The following is an 18,563-nucleotide window of genomic DNA, read 5'->3' on the forward strand; positions in this document are numbered from 1 at the left end:
GATGCACAGTTAATCCATGTGAAGCTGAAACTATATAGAAACAGAGATATGTTGCTTAAAGGTAAGTCAATTATTTTGTAATGTTACCGTGCATTGATACATTTTATCTGATTGGATTTTCATTGAAGATGGCAAAAATGCATTTAGTTGGTCGAGGAATATTTTAGGTGTGTGTGAATTTTGAGTGTTTTTGTGGTTTGGATTAATTTGGTGGTCTCTGCACTGTAGGTGTGATCAACGGAAACTAAATTTATTGTATTTATATATACATTCCATATTTTATATGGGTATGTTCTAATTTGTTACTCATCCAAAGTTATCTAACCAGGTATCAATTCACTGTATTGTTTTAAATAGACAAAGAACAATGAATTTTTTTGAGGGGGAATGGAGGGAGGATTCGTTAGTAGTGGCAGTCTTGTCTTCGAATAACAATTGAGTATTATCATTTATTCTTATCGACAAATTAATTTTAATGAGCAATATACCATAAATCGAATAGCTGTAAATCGAATAGATGTAATGGGAATCTGACCATCTGGCCTATAATCGCGAGACTATATAAAGCAATGCTATTTTCATGAAAAAATTCAGAACGAAACATAGCAATCATCAAGTCATTTCATCTGTTAAAATACGAATTCTAATACTAGAAACAAAGGTTATCCAAGTCTTCCTGATTTGTTTATCTAGAAATGTCATATGTCATATACCGTAACGGTAGGATTTTGCATCCGTTAACATGTTTGTATTGCAGTATCTGTGAGTTATGTGCAATCCAGTATGATATAGGAGCACTGACTGACAAATGAGAAATGATTAAGAATATTTTAATGTGTGCGAATTGCATAGAACGAATTTCATCATGTAACTCACCTCTTTAGAAAGAAACCATAATAGCTTAATAGACTAACACGCGAATTGCTCACATAACCTAAGCTAAACTGAATATGAACAGCCTTTTATGGAATAGATCTTCAGTTTATTTCCATAGTTGACCATATATGGGCATAATCACGACAATAGTTCTAATTTGCAACAATTACCAAATGAAGATTGACACTAAATGGAATGTAAAAGGGTAAACATAAACGCAATTAAATGTGTACGTATATCGAATCATTTATGTGAACTCAGTTCTCTACAGCTACGTTTTCATTGTGTTTATAGTAAAAAATGTTCCGTCCCATAATGGTTTGACGCTGTGGTCCGTGTTGTCTTCGTCCATAGACACTTTGTGTTTGTGCGATAACTTAAATATTAGTTGGTTGATCTTCATAAACAAAAGTTAGCAAGGTTCCAAACCACAAAAGGAAGGTTGGTATTGATTTTGTGGGTTTTAAATAGTTTTAGGGACCCAAAACGGGGCAAAAAATAAGCAGTTCAAAGATCCTGTTGAACCCTGTACATTTGGGGGCCAATGTGAACATACGATTCATATTGGACACAATTTTTATGATGGACACATAAACTACGCACTGTTGACACACAATTTGCAGCTATTTCTAAAACACCCAACCCCAAACAGCAACCAGTACTATTTTTCGTTGACAACACAGTAATAGAATATAGCTTATGCCTGACAATATGCATGTTTCCATGTAGTAATCTAAAACTCCATTGAGTTTCATAACGATCATGTAAGTTCTTAAAGAGGAGTTGTGGACAACACATCATACCCAGTTTTTCTGAAAAAAATTAAGTTCCAACTGTGATCATTTCTATCATTTTTGTTCGAACATAGATTCCTGGCAATATGCACATCCCAATATGACAATTTAACACCTAATTAAGTTTCATATCAATCCTACAAGTCGATGAGGAGGAGTTGCGGACAACGCATTAGACCAAGTTTTGCTGGAAAAACCCGTAAGTCCAACAGCCGTTTGAACTAACATAAATGTCTGACAATGACAGCATGCGCATCTCCATATGCTAATTTAACACACTCCTGACAATAACTTTAAAGTTAATGGATCTCTTTGAAATTGTATTTCAAGATGCCATATCACAAAATGAAGACTGGGATTGATTTTACAGGGATTGTGACTTAAGCCAAGTAAGGATGAGGAGCAAGAAAGTGGCCAGAAACAAGTTTCTTTCCTGATTACTGGATAATAAATTCAGTAGAAGAGACTTGATCGCTTTGAAATTGTACCACTAGGTGCCTTACCCCAGAGGAAGGTAGTGATTTTTTGAGGTTTTGACTGGAACCATTTAGGAATAAGGGACCAAAAAGTGACCTGTTTGATTCGTGTCAAATATCTAATCGTAATCAAAATTCAAAGCTGTATTTAATCGTATTCAAAATTCAAAGCTATATCAAGTTTCAATGGTGTGTCGATACTTTCCGCAACTGCTCAGGGTTCGACCTCTGTAGTCGCATCAGGCTGCGCCCTTCGAAGCATTTTATTTATTCCACATTGCATTTGGAGATGATACGATTATACATTATTCTGAATGTTACAACAATGGCATTTATTTATGATTTCAGGAACTACAATCCTGAAAATTCCATTATTAGCGTTGAGTCTATCTGTATTACGTGAAGGTAATTATATGATTTTACACTAATAAATTACTTATTCCATTATTATCATGTTACTATTCTACCCCAAACACCCAAGCCAATTAAAAAAATATAATTGTAGAATAAAAACGATAATACATGAAGAAATAATATTATAACTTCCAACTGTCACGTACGGCCATTTACAAACATTGAGATTGACCATTCCCAACTGATTTCTGTGGATTTCAAGTTTGTGTCATAAAGGTGCGATTTTATTTGGTGCTCCTTAATGCGAAAAGGACATTCTTTTGGGTTTTAAAGTGAATGGGGAAGTTATAACAACCATTTTTACCGTAAACCCTATAAACACTAGGTAATTTCCGCTACACAAAAAAAAAATCGTTTTCTTGATCTTCATCGTAGATTTGTCGTAGTGGACCTTTCGAATCTTATCATATCATAAAATCCAGACGTGGCGATTGCGGCCAAGAAATTTGTCAAAGTGTGGGGCTGGTCCAGGGTATCATTTATTAATTTTTGTAGAAAATTTGTCCAGCCCCGGAATCCCTTTGCCTGCATTTAACAATGTTGTTGGGTTAGTGGTAAAAAAATAATTGGCCCTTTGACATTCCATAACCATGTTACATTATTGAATATATAAAGTTTTGTTGAGAAGTTTTGGAACCAATCGTCCGATATTTTATCTATCAACACTTCACCAATGGTAAACAATTGAAGTTTGGACGCAGCTTTCCCACTGTTTCTAAACATGTTGAAATGTCTGTTGTTTTCTCTGAATTCCACAATACATTCCATCGTTCAGGTATATTGTTGCTAGTTTTTACAGTTCACTCTCACACTCCTGTTGATAAATACAAATTATAAAAGAGAATAAAGAAAATCAAAGGTGAAAATAAAAGACTTGTCGTCCAAATGCTTGTTCAATTTGGAATATGTACTTCCTTAAGCTTTGCCTTACTTTGAATTATATCCATTACTTTTTATCTTGTGCAGAAAATTACATTTTAGCACAAAATCCGTCCCTGGCAATGTCTTTTTCAGTCTTTCATGTATCATTACCCTTATTTAAGGATGTTCTTTTAAGACAAAAGAAGAAAAAATAGATGGCACAGTGGCTGGTTTTTGAGATAATTATAAGCATTTCAAATTTTGGCGGGAAAAGGATTTCTTTAGACTTTTCATAGGTTTTGTCTTAGTAGGTTCGAAAGCTCGATACTCACCCTATTAGTTAACTTAACCGTTGAATAGTCTCATTCGTAAGGGATATACATCTAGTTATGATATTGTCAAATATTTAAGAATAGCATTTTTTTTTGTATTAACATTGATTCACTGATAGAGTCTTGACATAGAAATTAAATACTATGATTTTTCATGACATGGGTTGTGTCCTTATCGTATGACTTGTGATGTACCGTGATTCTCCACCCCGCATGGGAAGAATGGGAATCAATTTTACATACGATGGGGACATAACTTTTTGTATGTTTAAACAGGTCTGGAGTTGGTATGTCGTTCTACTGCTAGTAGTCCTAAGTTTGTACATTAGTGTAATTTATATTCAGTTTCCTTATTTCCGTTGTAACAAGTAACTCATACCTTTTTGAACTGATTTTTAGGTGTGTTTAATTATGTAACATTTTCCCCCAGTAGCCAGATTATAAACGGGGAGAGATGTGATCAAACTAAAGTAAATAACCCCGCCTTTTTTGTGCCTGTCCCAGTCAGGAGTTTCTGGCCTCTGTATGTCTTGTTTCGTTTTCACCTTTAATTTATTTTTGTGTTACATGATTATGTACGGGAAACTCTTTCACTGTATCTGTGTATCTGTGCCAGTTGCTGCCTGCCCTGTGATATGAGGGTTTCCTCGTCGTTCATTGATGACCAATGGTTGGCCTTGGGCTACATTTTCATCCCGGCGTGGTTGTTGTCTCTTTTACATCTACACCATACCTATTCCCGTTATATTTATCTATTACAAAAACACTGAAGAAATAACAAGGATTTCATAAAAAATTCCAAAATTACATTTTAAGGTGTAGTTAATGAAATTATGAAAGAAAATGGGTGGTCACTGGGCCAAAAAATATTGATACTATTAAATGGATAAAACCAGGGAGTCCGAAAATCTGACAAAAATGACTGAACATGACCATGACCGATGACTACCTATGGAATAAGAATAATAAATGATTGTAAACAATTTACCGATTTTGTAGCGATTTGTGCCAACAGCGATAAGTCATTGGAAGAGTTACAGGAATCCCTCTACGAATATCTCTTAAAGGAAAACCCAGAATATGCTTCAAGGATTGGTGATAAAAGATATGATGACCAAGTAGATGATTTTTCCCTAGAAGTATTTGACAGATGGAAGGTAAGCAATGGATAGTACACTATTTACATACTGATTGCGTCTAGATGAAATTACATTTACTCACAAAGAGATAAAAAGGATGCATGGTTTACGTAAATGTAAAAATCTATGTAAAAATCATGCAGTAGGTGAAACTTGGTATGAAAAAAAATTTGATAGTGTAATTTGACTATTTGCACCATCAGAATCAAGGACTAAACAAAAGATTTCCCATATCATGTTGGTGCATTGAGTTATAATTTCATTGAAACGCACTGAAAATGAGTTTTTCAAGGGCAGATAACTTTATCAAAAAAGCTCATTTATCTAACATTCTATTGAAAAAATTCTGAGCAAATCCAGTGATGCAGAGATCAAATGACGGTATTTTCAAATAGAGAAAGCATCCTTGAGTGATATATCATCATCAGATTGGTGGGGTTTTGACATGCATGTTTCTAATTTTTCCCATTTTGCCCGATTCTTACAATTACACTTAAATAATGAACCATTTGATTAAACAAATTCCACAATATAAAGCAGCAATTTCATATTTTCATTTTTCGAAAAATGAATATCTTGATAATATATACAAGTAATAAATGTAATGGAAAGGGTTTGCAATAGTAGTGTGTGTGAGGCGCGTAATTGATTTGCACCTAATTTTACAGCGCTTTACATGTTGCAAATAGAAATATGAACTCACATTTACATCAAATATCAACCAAAAAAATTCTTAGTGTCATTTTAAATCTTACCATAAGTAAATTTATTCATGCATTGGTCCAATGGCTTCAAAATTAAACATTTTTTTTTATTTCAACAATAAATGAACTCTAGGGTTTTGATATGTTATGAAGATCATATCAAGTAAATGTCTAATTTCAAATTAAAGTTCTTTGAACATTCTGTGCTTGATATTTATGTTCTTAGAACCAAAGCCAGTTTTACCGATATTAGGTCTGAAGTAGTTCAGTATACACTAGCATTTCGATTTTTCCACATGGTTGTCTTTCTAGGTTAAAGTTGGAGAATTTTTGAAGGATCTTAGGAGTATTTCCAAAGAAAGCCTGTCTGATGACCACAAAACTGATTATGATATTTTCGAAACTTATATGAATACCTATCTCGATGGATACAAATGGAGACTGTATGTATTATATAAGAGAAACACAATTCAGTCATTAATATTTTCTTCGTTATGTTCAATCGTTGCTTGTACAGTTTATATGCCGAAGAACAGTATGTGTCCTAAAAAGCTTTTTATGGGGTCAAACTTACCATTTAGTGCGACTAAAATGGATCCTTGTACTGACGCTTGCTCACAAAAAGTCCGGGGTAGACGAAAGCCGATCTCGCAGCTCCCGTTTTCTGTAAAAAACCGGGAGCAGCGAGATCGGCTTTTAGTTAGATTGAAAAATGACCCATTTCAGAAAAGAAGAGGTAACTCAATATTCATGCTTGAAAAAAACGCATAGAGTATATTTTGGGACACGGTTGAAGTAAGAAAAAAAATCTAGAGTCGAAGAATTGCAACATCAGATCTAAATATTTAAATATTTTCTTTTTACAGCATTTTTCCTGTTTCAGCTATATCGAGTTACGTTTCCATTTATTTTCACATTTAGGTACAGTGCATTGTCTCCTGTAATGCTCATGTCAAGTCCATCATCAATGTCCAGCTGGGTGGTAGATAGATTGACTCTTTCGGATAAACAAGATTTTGATAATTTCATCAAACGCATTCAGAAATATCCTATGCAGGTACTGTAATTTGTATACATTGTATTCAAGATTGCATTAATTAATACAAACTGAAAGCGTTGTTCATTTTTAAGTATTCATTAGGTTCGAACAATGGTGCAAAAACTGTGCTGGTCATCAAATGGTTTAATAAAGTCTTTCCTCGCCCTGTTAAGTGTATAGGGTTTCTTATTAATGTGTATTGTATGTATGACAGCTGTAACACGAGAGCATAATTACACTCCGTCATACACCACTCTCACGGTGGATATCCTTTACGGATACTTTTTGGTCAATTTACGTTCCGTCATTTCTTTTTGCACAAGAAACGGACTTTTGATGCACAAATGGACGTGTCATCGCCGGGTAGTGATGTTAATTTGAACAAAGGAAACTACCAGAGGTATAGTTTGTATATTTATATTGCACTACGGAACACTGTTACATCTTGAGCCTTAAAACTGACTGAGTTCATTTTTTTACTAAAAAGGAAATAACATTTTCTTGCAAGACAATGATGCTTGTCAGTCCTCAACGTGATCCCTGCTTCCTCAATTTTGTAAATTTTTGAAAATACTTAATTAAAGGTGACGCAATTGCAAACTTATTTCAATAAAAACACAATAATGACGCAAAAACGAACAATTGAAAGAAGAAGATATTGTGATACCACGAAAACTTGAAGAAAATAAATTTGGCAGGGGAACGGACTCTTTTCGATCGATGAAATATTCAGATATCATGGAACAGGAATCTATCCGATTTTTCTAGCAACGGATTTTTTAGATTAATTGTAATTTTAAAAGATGTTAATATATGGCCATAAAAATAATTCTGAGCATAATACAAGAGGCCCCAGAGGGCCTGAATCGCTCACCTGGCACTTGATGATCAATTTGCAAGAAAAGGACGTTTACCTTTAAAATGACCGCTCAGAAAAGAATTTTGTCATTTCCATTGAATTCGTCATACCACATTTTCCCTTTAATTTTTTTTGATCAAATCTGAGCAACTTGAAAAAATATCGACAAAATGACGGCCATTTTGAAAATGGTCGCTCAAGAATATTTTTTGATTAAAAATTCACTTTGGAATATCAGTCAACTTTATAACAACTCCCTTGTACCTTTTAAAAGAAAGAAAATGAGAAATTTTGCTAACATGTCATGGATGATTCCTACCTAGTTTGAAGATAATCTATTCACTGGTTTCAGAGGAGAAAATTTTTAAATACATGTATAATACATTGAAAATAGAAAAAAAAATGTCAAATAATGGGGCATAACTTCAACAAAAATTAACAGATTTTCATGAAAATATGCACATAGATAGAATTCAATCTACTAAACAATTTTTGAATTATGCTTACTAATTATCTCTACCTGAAAACTTGATATTTGAATAAATCTTTTAATATTTTGGGGTTTTTTTTTTAGCAGGCTGGTGTCACTTACCTCGTGTAACGCTGAAAATACTCGTTTCCTGTGCAAAAAGAAATGACGGAACGTAAATTGAACGAAAAGTATCCGTAACGGATATCCACCGTGGCTCTGTAACAAGTCAATGACAAACGATTCGGCTAAAAAATTAATCCTTTGGCCAAGTCAATTAACTGGCTATTTAAATCTACTACAATGCAGGTAGGCTGTCTTGCAACACAGCAATAATTTTTTTTTCACTTACAAAGTTTGAAAGCTCGAACAGCGCCAAACTCTTGACTCAAAAATAGCATTTCCAGAAATGCAAGAATCTTGCAAAGACGAGAAAAGGGATGATTTAATGCAAATTTCTGTGATGATTAAAAGGACATTTTTAGCAGGTTTTACGAAATAATCTGGTTTGTGCCAGGTTACATTTAAGGGATGCAAAGTTCTCCAATTTTCAAACGACGTTTGATTTTAATTATGTCCGATAATCTTAAGACATGCAACGGTATTCAAAGGACCCTACATAGTTAATAGAGACAGTCATGATACAATTCATTGAACAACATATATGTTTATGCTATTACATGTTGTGTATACGTACATTACGTCAATAAACTTTTGTAATTTGTAATTTGTAACAAACTTAAATTCTGATTTGAGCAAAGCAGGTTTTTGTATAACCTGGGTTGATATTGTGACGTCATAAACGTCAATTGACCGCAGTCCACGACTCAAATTATCCCAAACTATACTCGGCGTAACATAAAAAACATACTGTTAAAATTTGAATAAAAATATTTTCTACGACTTTATTGACACCTACCGTCGTTTAAATTGTCTTAAATGACTTGCTCATTCGCTTAGCCAAACGGCTTCTCCCTAAACATTGAATCGTTAAATTCCGGTCAGATTTTAATTCTCGGTGCCAATATTTACATTGTAAAAAGTCGGCCATGTTTACAGTGATCGGGTTGCTAGGAGATGTTGTTTACGTTTAAATGGTTTGTCCAAAAACCGAAGAACCCAGAATGCATTTCGGTGTTATTTCGGATATCTCGAATTTATTTTACCCGAACAACGTACAATACCGAGAAGTTGATCGAGCAGACGATTGTCACCGGAGTTCGACGGGAACTTACGAACTTCGTTTGTAAACAAATCGTCCCGTAGAAACCAACATGGCGGATATTAGTATGGGATTTTCCCGTAAGGATTTGTTACGCATGATTTAAGCTAATAAGCGACTCGTTGGTACTAACACGTCATGCATATATGCGAACTATCTTCATATTAAATAAACGAGAGACAACTCTAGCGGTAAGTCCCGACGGTTTAAAAAGTAGAGCTTCAATTCGAAAATGTGTTGTATGTGACGTCGAGTATAAATAACTTTGCATATGAATCCACCATTAGATTTGTACTTTACTTTATACTATAAAATCGTCATATTTTCCTTTATAAAGATCAGTCAGATAAAAAGACGTATGCAGAAAGCCATTGAGTTGAACACAACACTTCACAAAGTATCGGTGGTAGGTTACAATTAAATCAAAGAAAATCCAAACATTTTAACACAGTCGTCTAACACATCTGACATTGTTGTTTATGATAATACTAGATCCAGGATTCAATAAGTAGTAACACATGATCCTTCTGATACAAATTAGTATACCTCATATCAGTTTTTCTCAGTAAATTTTGGAATGCCAGTTCGTACTAGATCCTTACCACAATTTATATTTCAGTAAAATTATCAGTATTTGTTCGGTTTACTCAAATTGGCATATTTTTTACTTTAAAATAAAAAGTAAAACACGTTTTACACTTTTTTATTTTGTGTCAACCAATTTCATAAAAAAGAGTAATAATCTTTAAATGTATTAATGTTTTATGCTGAAATTTGTTCTTGAAATCTAAGGAAATACGTACTCGACATATTCCAAAGACACAAATGTTTATAGTTTTCAATGTTTAAAATCATACATATATTTATTTTTGTTTTGTACCAAGTTTATTGTAATAATTACCATATTAATATTACAGGAAGGGGTTCCAGCTATGCTTGATAAGTTAACAGGAGATACACCAGAGGATTGTTTTCTGTATAAACCGTTCCTGACTGTTCTCGATAATATTACATCGATTTCAGATAACGATAAGTAAGTAAATAGCTTAAAAAGATTCAAACAACATATTTTGGTTGATGGTGCCCGGGGATTATCTCATCCCACGTACTAATAACTTTAGCGTGACAAGGAAAATTGAAATAGTTCCTTTCATTCGTAATTTTGAACGCGCTGATGCTGTTTTTTTTTTCTTTGCTGAAGCAGTTTTCGCTTAAGCTTTCTTTTCCATTTAATTTTGATTTTAAAAAATTGATATTTAGTGGTATATGAATGATACTAAAATAATAAGTTGTTACTAAATCTACCCTCTTTTTCATAAGTAATATTACTAATTCTGCTCTTTATGAGTTTTTCGTCTTATTCAATATTCCTTGAAGTTATTCATCCAATACATTGAAAATACCGTCAAATACAACAATCTAGTTTCCATTGTTACCATATCTTCTTGCTGTTTGATGCATATATGCTTGTAACATGTCCAATCAAACGACTAAACTATGTTATTGTTTACAGGGCAACTTTACGACGACAGGCGAAGACAGCTATTGAATCATATGTCGGGGCGGTCATCGACTTTAAAGCCTTCATTACAAATGTACGAATAAATCGCATATGATTTACTTGTCCTTCAAATAGTCCCTTTCGTGTTAACTGCGATGTAGTCAACGCGTTAGCATAACGTAACGGGAGAGTAGGTAGCCGTTCTGCCACACTTCCCCCACCCAAGAGTCTTCATTTCACGTAGAACTCTTAAACTTGCTCACTCTAGCTATCCAAACCCATGGGTTTTGAGTTGAACGCCAAATGTAACGGGAGAGCATGATTTGACTCACAAAGTTATACTTCGCCACCGAGGATCGAACCCAAGACCACCTGGTGACAAACCAGCGACAAATCGATTCGGTTAAAGAATTAATTCTTTAGCCAAGACAGTTTACTGGCTATTTAAATCTCACTACCTACAACAACTCAGGTAGGCCGTCCTGTCACAATAACATATATTTCCTCGAGGAAGAACAAAAAGAATATTCCCGCGGACATGTATTTAGAGTTAATTACAGGATTAAACCCGTATAATTCCAATCCCTAACTATCTGAAATTTCTCTCATTTAGTCAAACTGACGCCCGAAATCGACATTGCAAATGGCGGCATTCAACCTACAACATGACATGGTTGTCAGTCAATATTCAAAGTATTTAAGGGCTACTGATAACTGTATTTTCTTTCAAAATTGTTGTTTTTAATATACAATGCCGAAAATGAATGGAATAAAGCAGATAATACCGTTTTGAGCCTCTAAACGGCTCTATCTTTTGTCGAAGCGATGGTAGCCATCTTGTTTACGATTTGTACATGGAGTTTACACTGTTGTAAGAACTGTCATTGCTGAGGTCGTAAAAGTTGAACACCAATCATACAGCACAAAAAGGCATATGCTAATTAGATTGAAATTATCATAAATTACATTTAAAAAATATTGCTAGTAGAATTAATTCAACTTGACATATAATACTGAATTTTTGGTGTAGTTACCGTAAATTTCATACTTATTTCAAAAATATATGTATATAGGTATATCTTGAAAACACCAGAGCTGGCGTAGGCGTCAATTCATGGAACAATGGAGAAAATTTTTACAAAGAGTCAATCATCCACAGGTTGTCTGTAAATCTCACAGCTGAGGAAATATATAACATTGGTATCAAAGAGGTACAAAGAATATCGGGGGAGATGAAAAAGGTAGTTACTTAAAGTATAGCTCTTACTATTTTTGTCGTTTTTTCTTTTCTTTTTTTTTAGTTAAGAATATCAACAGTACCCTAAGTACTCAGTGAATGTTAATGACGAAATGACTGACAGAAAAAGAACATACAATATACAATGTTCCTTCCAAAGCAATCCGAGTACACACCGTATTTCCACAGCCTGTTTTTCATAGTGCACACGACGAATGCCGGCTAGTACCGCATTTGTACATTATAAATGCCCTAATCCCTGTGTTTTGCCCCAACCTCTCTAGCCAGATCAATCATAAAATCAATATTGGGTGAAAATGATTGGGGCGCTATTAGGATTTACTAAATATGGTTTAAAATACAAACATACCAATATATAAGTATATTGAAAATTTCGATATGTTTTACACGTGTGTCAAAAAATAATTTCTCATCAGCAGCATTAGAATCAAAATATAGAAAGACCTTAATCCAAAAATTAATTGTATACAAGATGTGCTCAAAACCCAAACTATCGAAATGGGAAACCAAATTCATTATCTAGAGGTTTTACCAGGTACAATACAAGGGATGAAACATCAGTGTATGAATAAGTTAACACTTTATCTATCCTGTATCTATATGATCTTGCTTTTAAAATGATATTTATTTCTTTGGTAATTTTGAAAAAAAAAGGTTGCCGATTTTTATGTATATTGGAATTTTTTTTAATGAACCTCATTAAATACATTGCAAACAAGTTAGCTAATTTAGCGATACGTGGTCTAGGAACACAGCTAATGACATTTGCTTCAATAACACACATGCCCATATATAGTGGATGGTATAGAGGCATTACAATTGGTTTTGGTAAGTGACTACACAGGCACCAACTGATTCCTAACTAATTACTGGCTAAAATCATTTACAAACTTTTTTTCACAGATTTTTGAAAAAATGGATATAAGAGGGACTATAAAGGAATCATTTGACGTCCTAAAAAATGACACACAATACTATTTAGAGTCTGGGGTAAGTTTTTCGATATTTCTGTTACGGGATGCATTCGGAAATAATCTTCAGTACTATAAATAAAACACAGCTTAGTAATCTTTTTTCACCCAAAACAAAATTCAATTCATTAGTTTGTTTTTGCTATTATATAACAGACATTGAATCACCCATCAATGTTATGTGGGCGTTCATATTGCTAGTAATGTCATTTTTCTTTTATATAAAAAGGTGATATGGTATGAGTCATCCACCAAATGCCAAGCAACAAACCAATTAATTTATAGTCCGTTTTTGCATGATATTGTATTTTGTTTTCGGTACATTTTGTATTTAGTTTGTCTTCGTTTTTTGTTTTCGTTACGGCGTATCCAGCTGCCCATGAGAGCTGATTTGTTCAACGTATCAGTTTTCCTTTCCTCTTTCGTCTACCCTGGAATTGACTTTTTATGAGCGACTCGGTGGGTGTTTCTAGGAAAATATTGGACGCTTACCCTAGCACCTGGTTCATGCTCCCAGCTTTTTTTTTCGAGGACCAGGAAAAACACTCATGTTCCAAACCTGAAAATCCCATGCTTTTCCTAAAAAAATGCAATAATTGGTACCTTCTAATGACAGCAACAAAAATTCATATGGAACAAGTTTTAAAATAATTTATGATATTCTTATTATTTTCCTGGTGTTCTACTTTGATTAGGAAGCGATGGTTAACAGATATAGTGATATCATACACAAGGAAATTGAGCCGAAGTTGTCATCATTATTCAAAGATAGACCAGACATTCCAGTAGTGTAAGTATATACCTTAGAGTGTATAGGTACAACCGTTTAATGTAAAACACACATTATGCAACAACTATGTACAGAATATTTGGTTTACATAGGTTTACATAACAATACTGAATGATTTACACTGTATTCCGTAAAACAACAATGTACATTTTTTTCTCATTAATAAAGAAGAGCATGCAAACAAACTGGTGATTTATTAACTATTGGTGAAAGTTAAGTATTCATGCGATTGTGTTCTATTTTCGACACTTACATATGAAAATAATTATTGAAAATCGTATATCATCTTATAGACAAAATTTGTGTATATGAGACTGCTATAACGTCATTCAACCTTTTTGATGAATTTGATAATTAAGATGACCATGACATTTATTTTCTTTATAGACAAACTTTAAATTCATTCCATAGACAAAATAGAAACTTATAACATAAAAAACTACTTTATAAAATTTACATACCTTACTTTGCAGTGTATTGTTTTCACCTGTTAGTTTTTTCGTTCGAATCTATATTTAGATACTTAAATAAAAGCCACAAATATGATTTTTCAGTGTTAAAGCAACACCAAATGACGGTGTGTTCGCTTCATATTCTTCGCCTCCTGGCGATGGATCAAGACCTGGAATTTTCAATCTGAACGCTTTCCATCCTGACCAATCGTAAGTTTTTTTTAATTCAAGAATTAAACTATTTTGTTTTTTAAATTTCCTTTTAAACTTAAATCATGGTTGACATTCTGACACATATTGCAAATGCAAAATGAAAAACAATGCATTATTTATTAACAAGTTAAGTCGATTCGTTTTATCCATCAAAAACATTTCTTTCAAGAATTTGACCAGATCATTAAACAAAGAGTAATCAAGGGAACCAAGGTTATAGCGGTAATCAAAAGAATGTAATCCAGGGACAAAGACCAGACATGGAAAACAGACATTCACAACAAAGAACATAAAGTAACTAAAATCATACATACAAAGTAACAAAGTAAATGAAGAACTCAGACTCCACTAAAAACTGGGAGCATGGACCAGGTGCACCGGTAGGGTGAGCGTCCTCTGCTTTTCTAGAAACACCCGCTCATAAAAAGTCAAGTCCGGGGTAGACAAACGAGGAAAGGAAAACCATGACCCGTTGAGTACATCAGTTTTCATGGTGCTGATGGATACACCATAACGATCCACGAGTTCATGATGACGACCATAAAACTTCTATAGTGATGACTTCAATCTTGTAGCAACATAACCCTGTTCCAGAAGCCTATTTGTTAGAGTTCTAGCGCGATACAAAAAGTCTGCGTAGTTTCGGCAAGCTCTGGCATAACTTATGAGTTGTGATATGAACAATCCATACGCAGGAGCCGAAGGGATGTTGCCACAGATGAAAGAAAAGTTAACAATTCTGAATGAAAAGTCATCACGTTTGTCGTAAAGTTTGGTCAATAGTTTTCAAAAACATCACAAATATACTCAAAGAAAAATCATACTGGTTTAGTGAAAAAAAAAGAAATATATTTATATCACGAGTATTACAAATAAGTATGGTATTCTCAAATACGACAACAAAAGCAGCAGCAGCATAAACAACTATTAAAGCTTTTATAATGTGGATAAAAATCTAGTTTAAGGAGGTAGACCCGGGGTAAGGGACATAACACTTCAAATCAGTAATATGTTTGTATCATATGCAATTTCATCAAAGTCTTTCAGGCTTCTCTTTGAAACAGAATGATATCAGTCCAGGTTACTTTGATGCTACATGATGTTGGTATAAAATGGTGAATACAAACGTTCCAATGATTTGTAAGAGTTGTGTCTCTTATCCTAGGTCTACTACCTTCAATGACTGAATTTTACCGTAATTAATTGGAATTATTGTTGATTCTCTTTCAGTCCTTGGTACAGTTTTACGGCGATAGCTATGCACGAAGCAAATCCTGGACATCACCTGCAGGTACCTGTATATTGTCCTTTTCTTCTCTATACTTATATTCTTCCTCCATGTATTATAATTTTTTTCAAAGTTGTTTTTAGCAGTTTTTAAATATGCTATGTACTTGTAGTATGCATAATGATGTCAATTGAAATAGTTTCATTCTATCAAGACAATAATAGGTTAATAATTTCATCTTAGAGACGGGCATGTAAAGCCATTTACACTACTTGTATACTGTTCAGTATGAATTTACCGAGATCGAATCCGATTTTGCACACTTAAGGCGAGCACACAATCGACCTTTAATATCATTATTTTTTTATACCAACTATAGATTGTAATTTGTGTGATACGGACGAAGATCATTGGGAAAAATACTTTAGTATGTCGTTATTCGACACACAAGTCGTAAAAATGATTTTAATTGTGGAAATTCTGTGGAAAAAGTGCCGTTTTTAGACACATTCACGTCGTAATTTGGGCAAATTAAGTCGTTATTACGATATTATTATGTTGTAATTTCGACCATGTTTGTCCAATTGACGACATAATATTATACGAATGACAATTTTCGTATAATGACACTCTTTTCCATCGAGGTTTAAACGTCTTATTGTATTTTCCTAGGGTCTGAATTGATCTCATGGCGATTTGTTTAGAAATTCTTTTCTCAGTTTTAACATGTTTTTGTAGATAACCACAGCAATAACATCGGACATCCCTCAGATAAGGAGAGATAGATTTACTAATCTTTACTTCCAAATACCAACTGCTTTCCCGACATGGAATGCCTATATTGAGGTACTGTATTAATGGTATATCCTGAAAGATGTTGTGCTTGCAACTTGTAATCAATCATAATTAATGTGTTGAAAAAATGCTTTTTATCTGTTATCTTGTTTGGTTTATATTATACTTTTTTGCCGTAAAGCTAACTTTTTATCTGATTGCGTTCGTCGTCACTTTTACAAATTAGTATCTTTCTCATGTAGAAACTTGAGATTCAAGCACAGTTAAAACCCTTTTTAAAATTGAAACTTTCAGTATTCAACTTGTTGTAGGTTTAGACTGTATGGCTTTATTGCTATTGTTAGGTGTTGATGTACAGGCGTCGGTTTCACAGAAAGTCGTAAGTGTGAAATTGATCGTAAATCATGACGTCACAATGCTATTTAGTTTATGACGTCATTACTTACGATCAACTTTACACTTACGACTTTTTGTGAAATCGAGACCAGGTTTATGTTTATATAATTCTTATAAAGGATTTTTTGTGTCTGTATTTCTCTTAGGCCAACTAAAGCTGATAAGTGTTTTTGAATGTTTCCTACATACTTTCGTTTTTTGGTGCCTACCCTAGCATTTTTATGGTCATTTCGGCAGCATTTAACTTTAAACCTCCCCCACATTAATTCAAGGTATAACAAATTGTAAAAAAGGAAAACATTACCTATTTCCTTTTTAAAAACCCTCAACAGACACAATTTTCCTGATGGTCTTAAATAAATATCTCATAAATAATGACAAGTGATCATAGCTTGAGCTTTTTCATTTGTAAATATTCCCGCCGCTATGCCTTCAGATATCGTTGTTTTAAACTATCCCCAAGTTAATTATTTTTTTCTTCTTTAACACGTTTTTGTTTAACTCATATTGATTTCCTTTTTATTATAATAAGGGATGGGGATTGTATGCAGAATACCTAGGAGAAGAAATGGGTCTTTACAGAACAGATGTTGATATGTAAGTATATATTAATAATAACAAACGTTTAAAATGAATGTATTAAAGTTTGTAACGATTTTCCTGACAGCAAAATGTGGAAATTTCCATCTTGTCGTCCTTATGATTTAGTTTTCCGGTAAATTCCAAAAAGGAAAGTTTTGATTGGTATAAAGTGTTATGGCTCTGAAGGTCTAGGAATTAGGGACTAAAAGATAAAAAAAGAGCACTTAGATTAAGTATATTCAAGTATTAGATATTAAACCATTGTAATGAATAAAGTAATTGTACAGTTTGAAATGTTTAAGCTCATTAAACACTGTCATGATGTGTTATAATCTTACACTGTCTCAAACAATAAATTACCATCCATATCCAGATTTGTATCAAGATTGAATGAAGTATACAGTTATTCAAGTTTCGACAACTACTGTCGTATGAAGTTGCGCTCCTAGATAATTTTATCCTAGGATTGTTTATTATAATTTTTTATTGGTTCAACACTATTTTTTCATCTCAAGGTTAGGAAGATATAGCTTAGAAATCTTCAGAGCTTGTAGACTGGTTGTCGACACGGGCTTACATCACTTCAAGTAAGTTTTCATTTTCACTGATTAATTTTCTACAATAATTTTGACATTTGAATAAGTATGTAGTATAATCATTTTTAATGCAATATTTGAAAAAATATAAATGTCTGACGAAGAAAGAGTAATCAAAGGAACCAAGGTTATAGCGGTAATCAAAAGAACGTAATCCAGGGACAAAGACCAGACATGGAAAACAGACACACACAACAAAGAACACAAAGCAACTAAAATCATACATACAAAGTAACAAAAGTAAATGAGCAAGAGTTAGTGGACCTAGACATGTTCAGGGGTGTGTTTCAGCTATTGTAGTAGTAGAATCTATTTTCTATCCATATGTATGTCATTGCAGTTGGACAAGAAACCGTGCAATGGAATACCTCTCTAACTACACATCACTTGGTGAGAACGATATATCATTTGAGGTTAACAGGTATATTTCCATACCAGGACAAGCCTTAGCTTATAAGATTGGAGAAATTAAATTCAAAGAACTCAGAAAGAAAGCCGAAGATATGCTCGGTTAGTCTTTTAAAGAGAATTAAAAATATGACTTTATTAGTAAGCAAATACTACTTATAGAATGCCGTTTTACACAGATATATAAA

At 33.4% G+C, this 18,563-nt stretch overlaps 1 protein-coding gene across 2 annotated transcripts in view; it reads left to right on the top strand.

Annotated features, from left to right (window-relative positions):
* Positions 1–18,563, top strand: part of LOC148625291 (uncharacterized) — a 22,255-nt gene continuing 3,692 nt past the window's right edge. The window contains exons 1-17 of one of the 2 annotated variants that reach the window (XM_088568761.1): positions 1–167; positions 2,495–2,551; positions 4,753–4,910; positions 5,909–6,039; positions 6,518–6,653; positions 9,523–9,591; positions 10,103–10,218; positions 10,699–10,780; positions 11,760–11,927; positions 12,848–12,934; positions 13,611–13,705; positions 14,260–14,367; positions 15,601–15,661; positions 16,337–16,444; positions 17,322–17,386; positions 17,887–17,958; positions 18,308–18,477. In XM_088568761.1, the coding sequence (XP_088424887.1) occupies positions 6,005–6,039; positions 6,518–6,653; positions 9,523–9,591; positions 10,103–10,218; positions 10,699–10,780; positions 11,760–11,927; positions 12,848–12,934; positions 13,611–13,705; positions 14,260–14,367; positions 15,601–15,661; positions 16,337–16,444; positions 17,322–17,386; positions 17,887–17,958; positions 18,308–18,477 (1,372 nt within the window). In that variant the 5' untranslated portion in view covers positions 1–167; positions 2,495–2,551; positions 4,753–4,910; positions 5,909–6,004. The remainder of the gene's footprint in view (positions 168–2,494; positions 2,552–4,752; positions 4,911–5,908; positions 6,040–6,517; positions 6,654–9,522; positions 9,592–10,102; positions 10,219–10,698; positions 10,781–11,759; positions 11,928–12,847; positions 12,935–13,610; positions 13,706–14,259; positions 14,368–15,600; positions 15,662–16,336; positions 16,445–17,321; positions 17,387–17,886; positions 17,959–18,307; positions 18,478–18,563) is intronic. The other variant, XM_088568760.1, reaches the window with a different exon arrangement.

The sequence above is a fragment of the Perna viridis genome, chromosome 2 (assembly GCF_037379345.1).
Source record: "Perna viridis isolate PV_CMFRI_1.1 ecotype Kerala chromosome 2, ASM3737934v1, whole genome shotgun sequence".
Taxonomy (NCBI): Eukaryota; Metazoa; Mollusca; class Bivalvia; order Mytilida; family Mytilidae; genus Perna; species Perna viridis.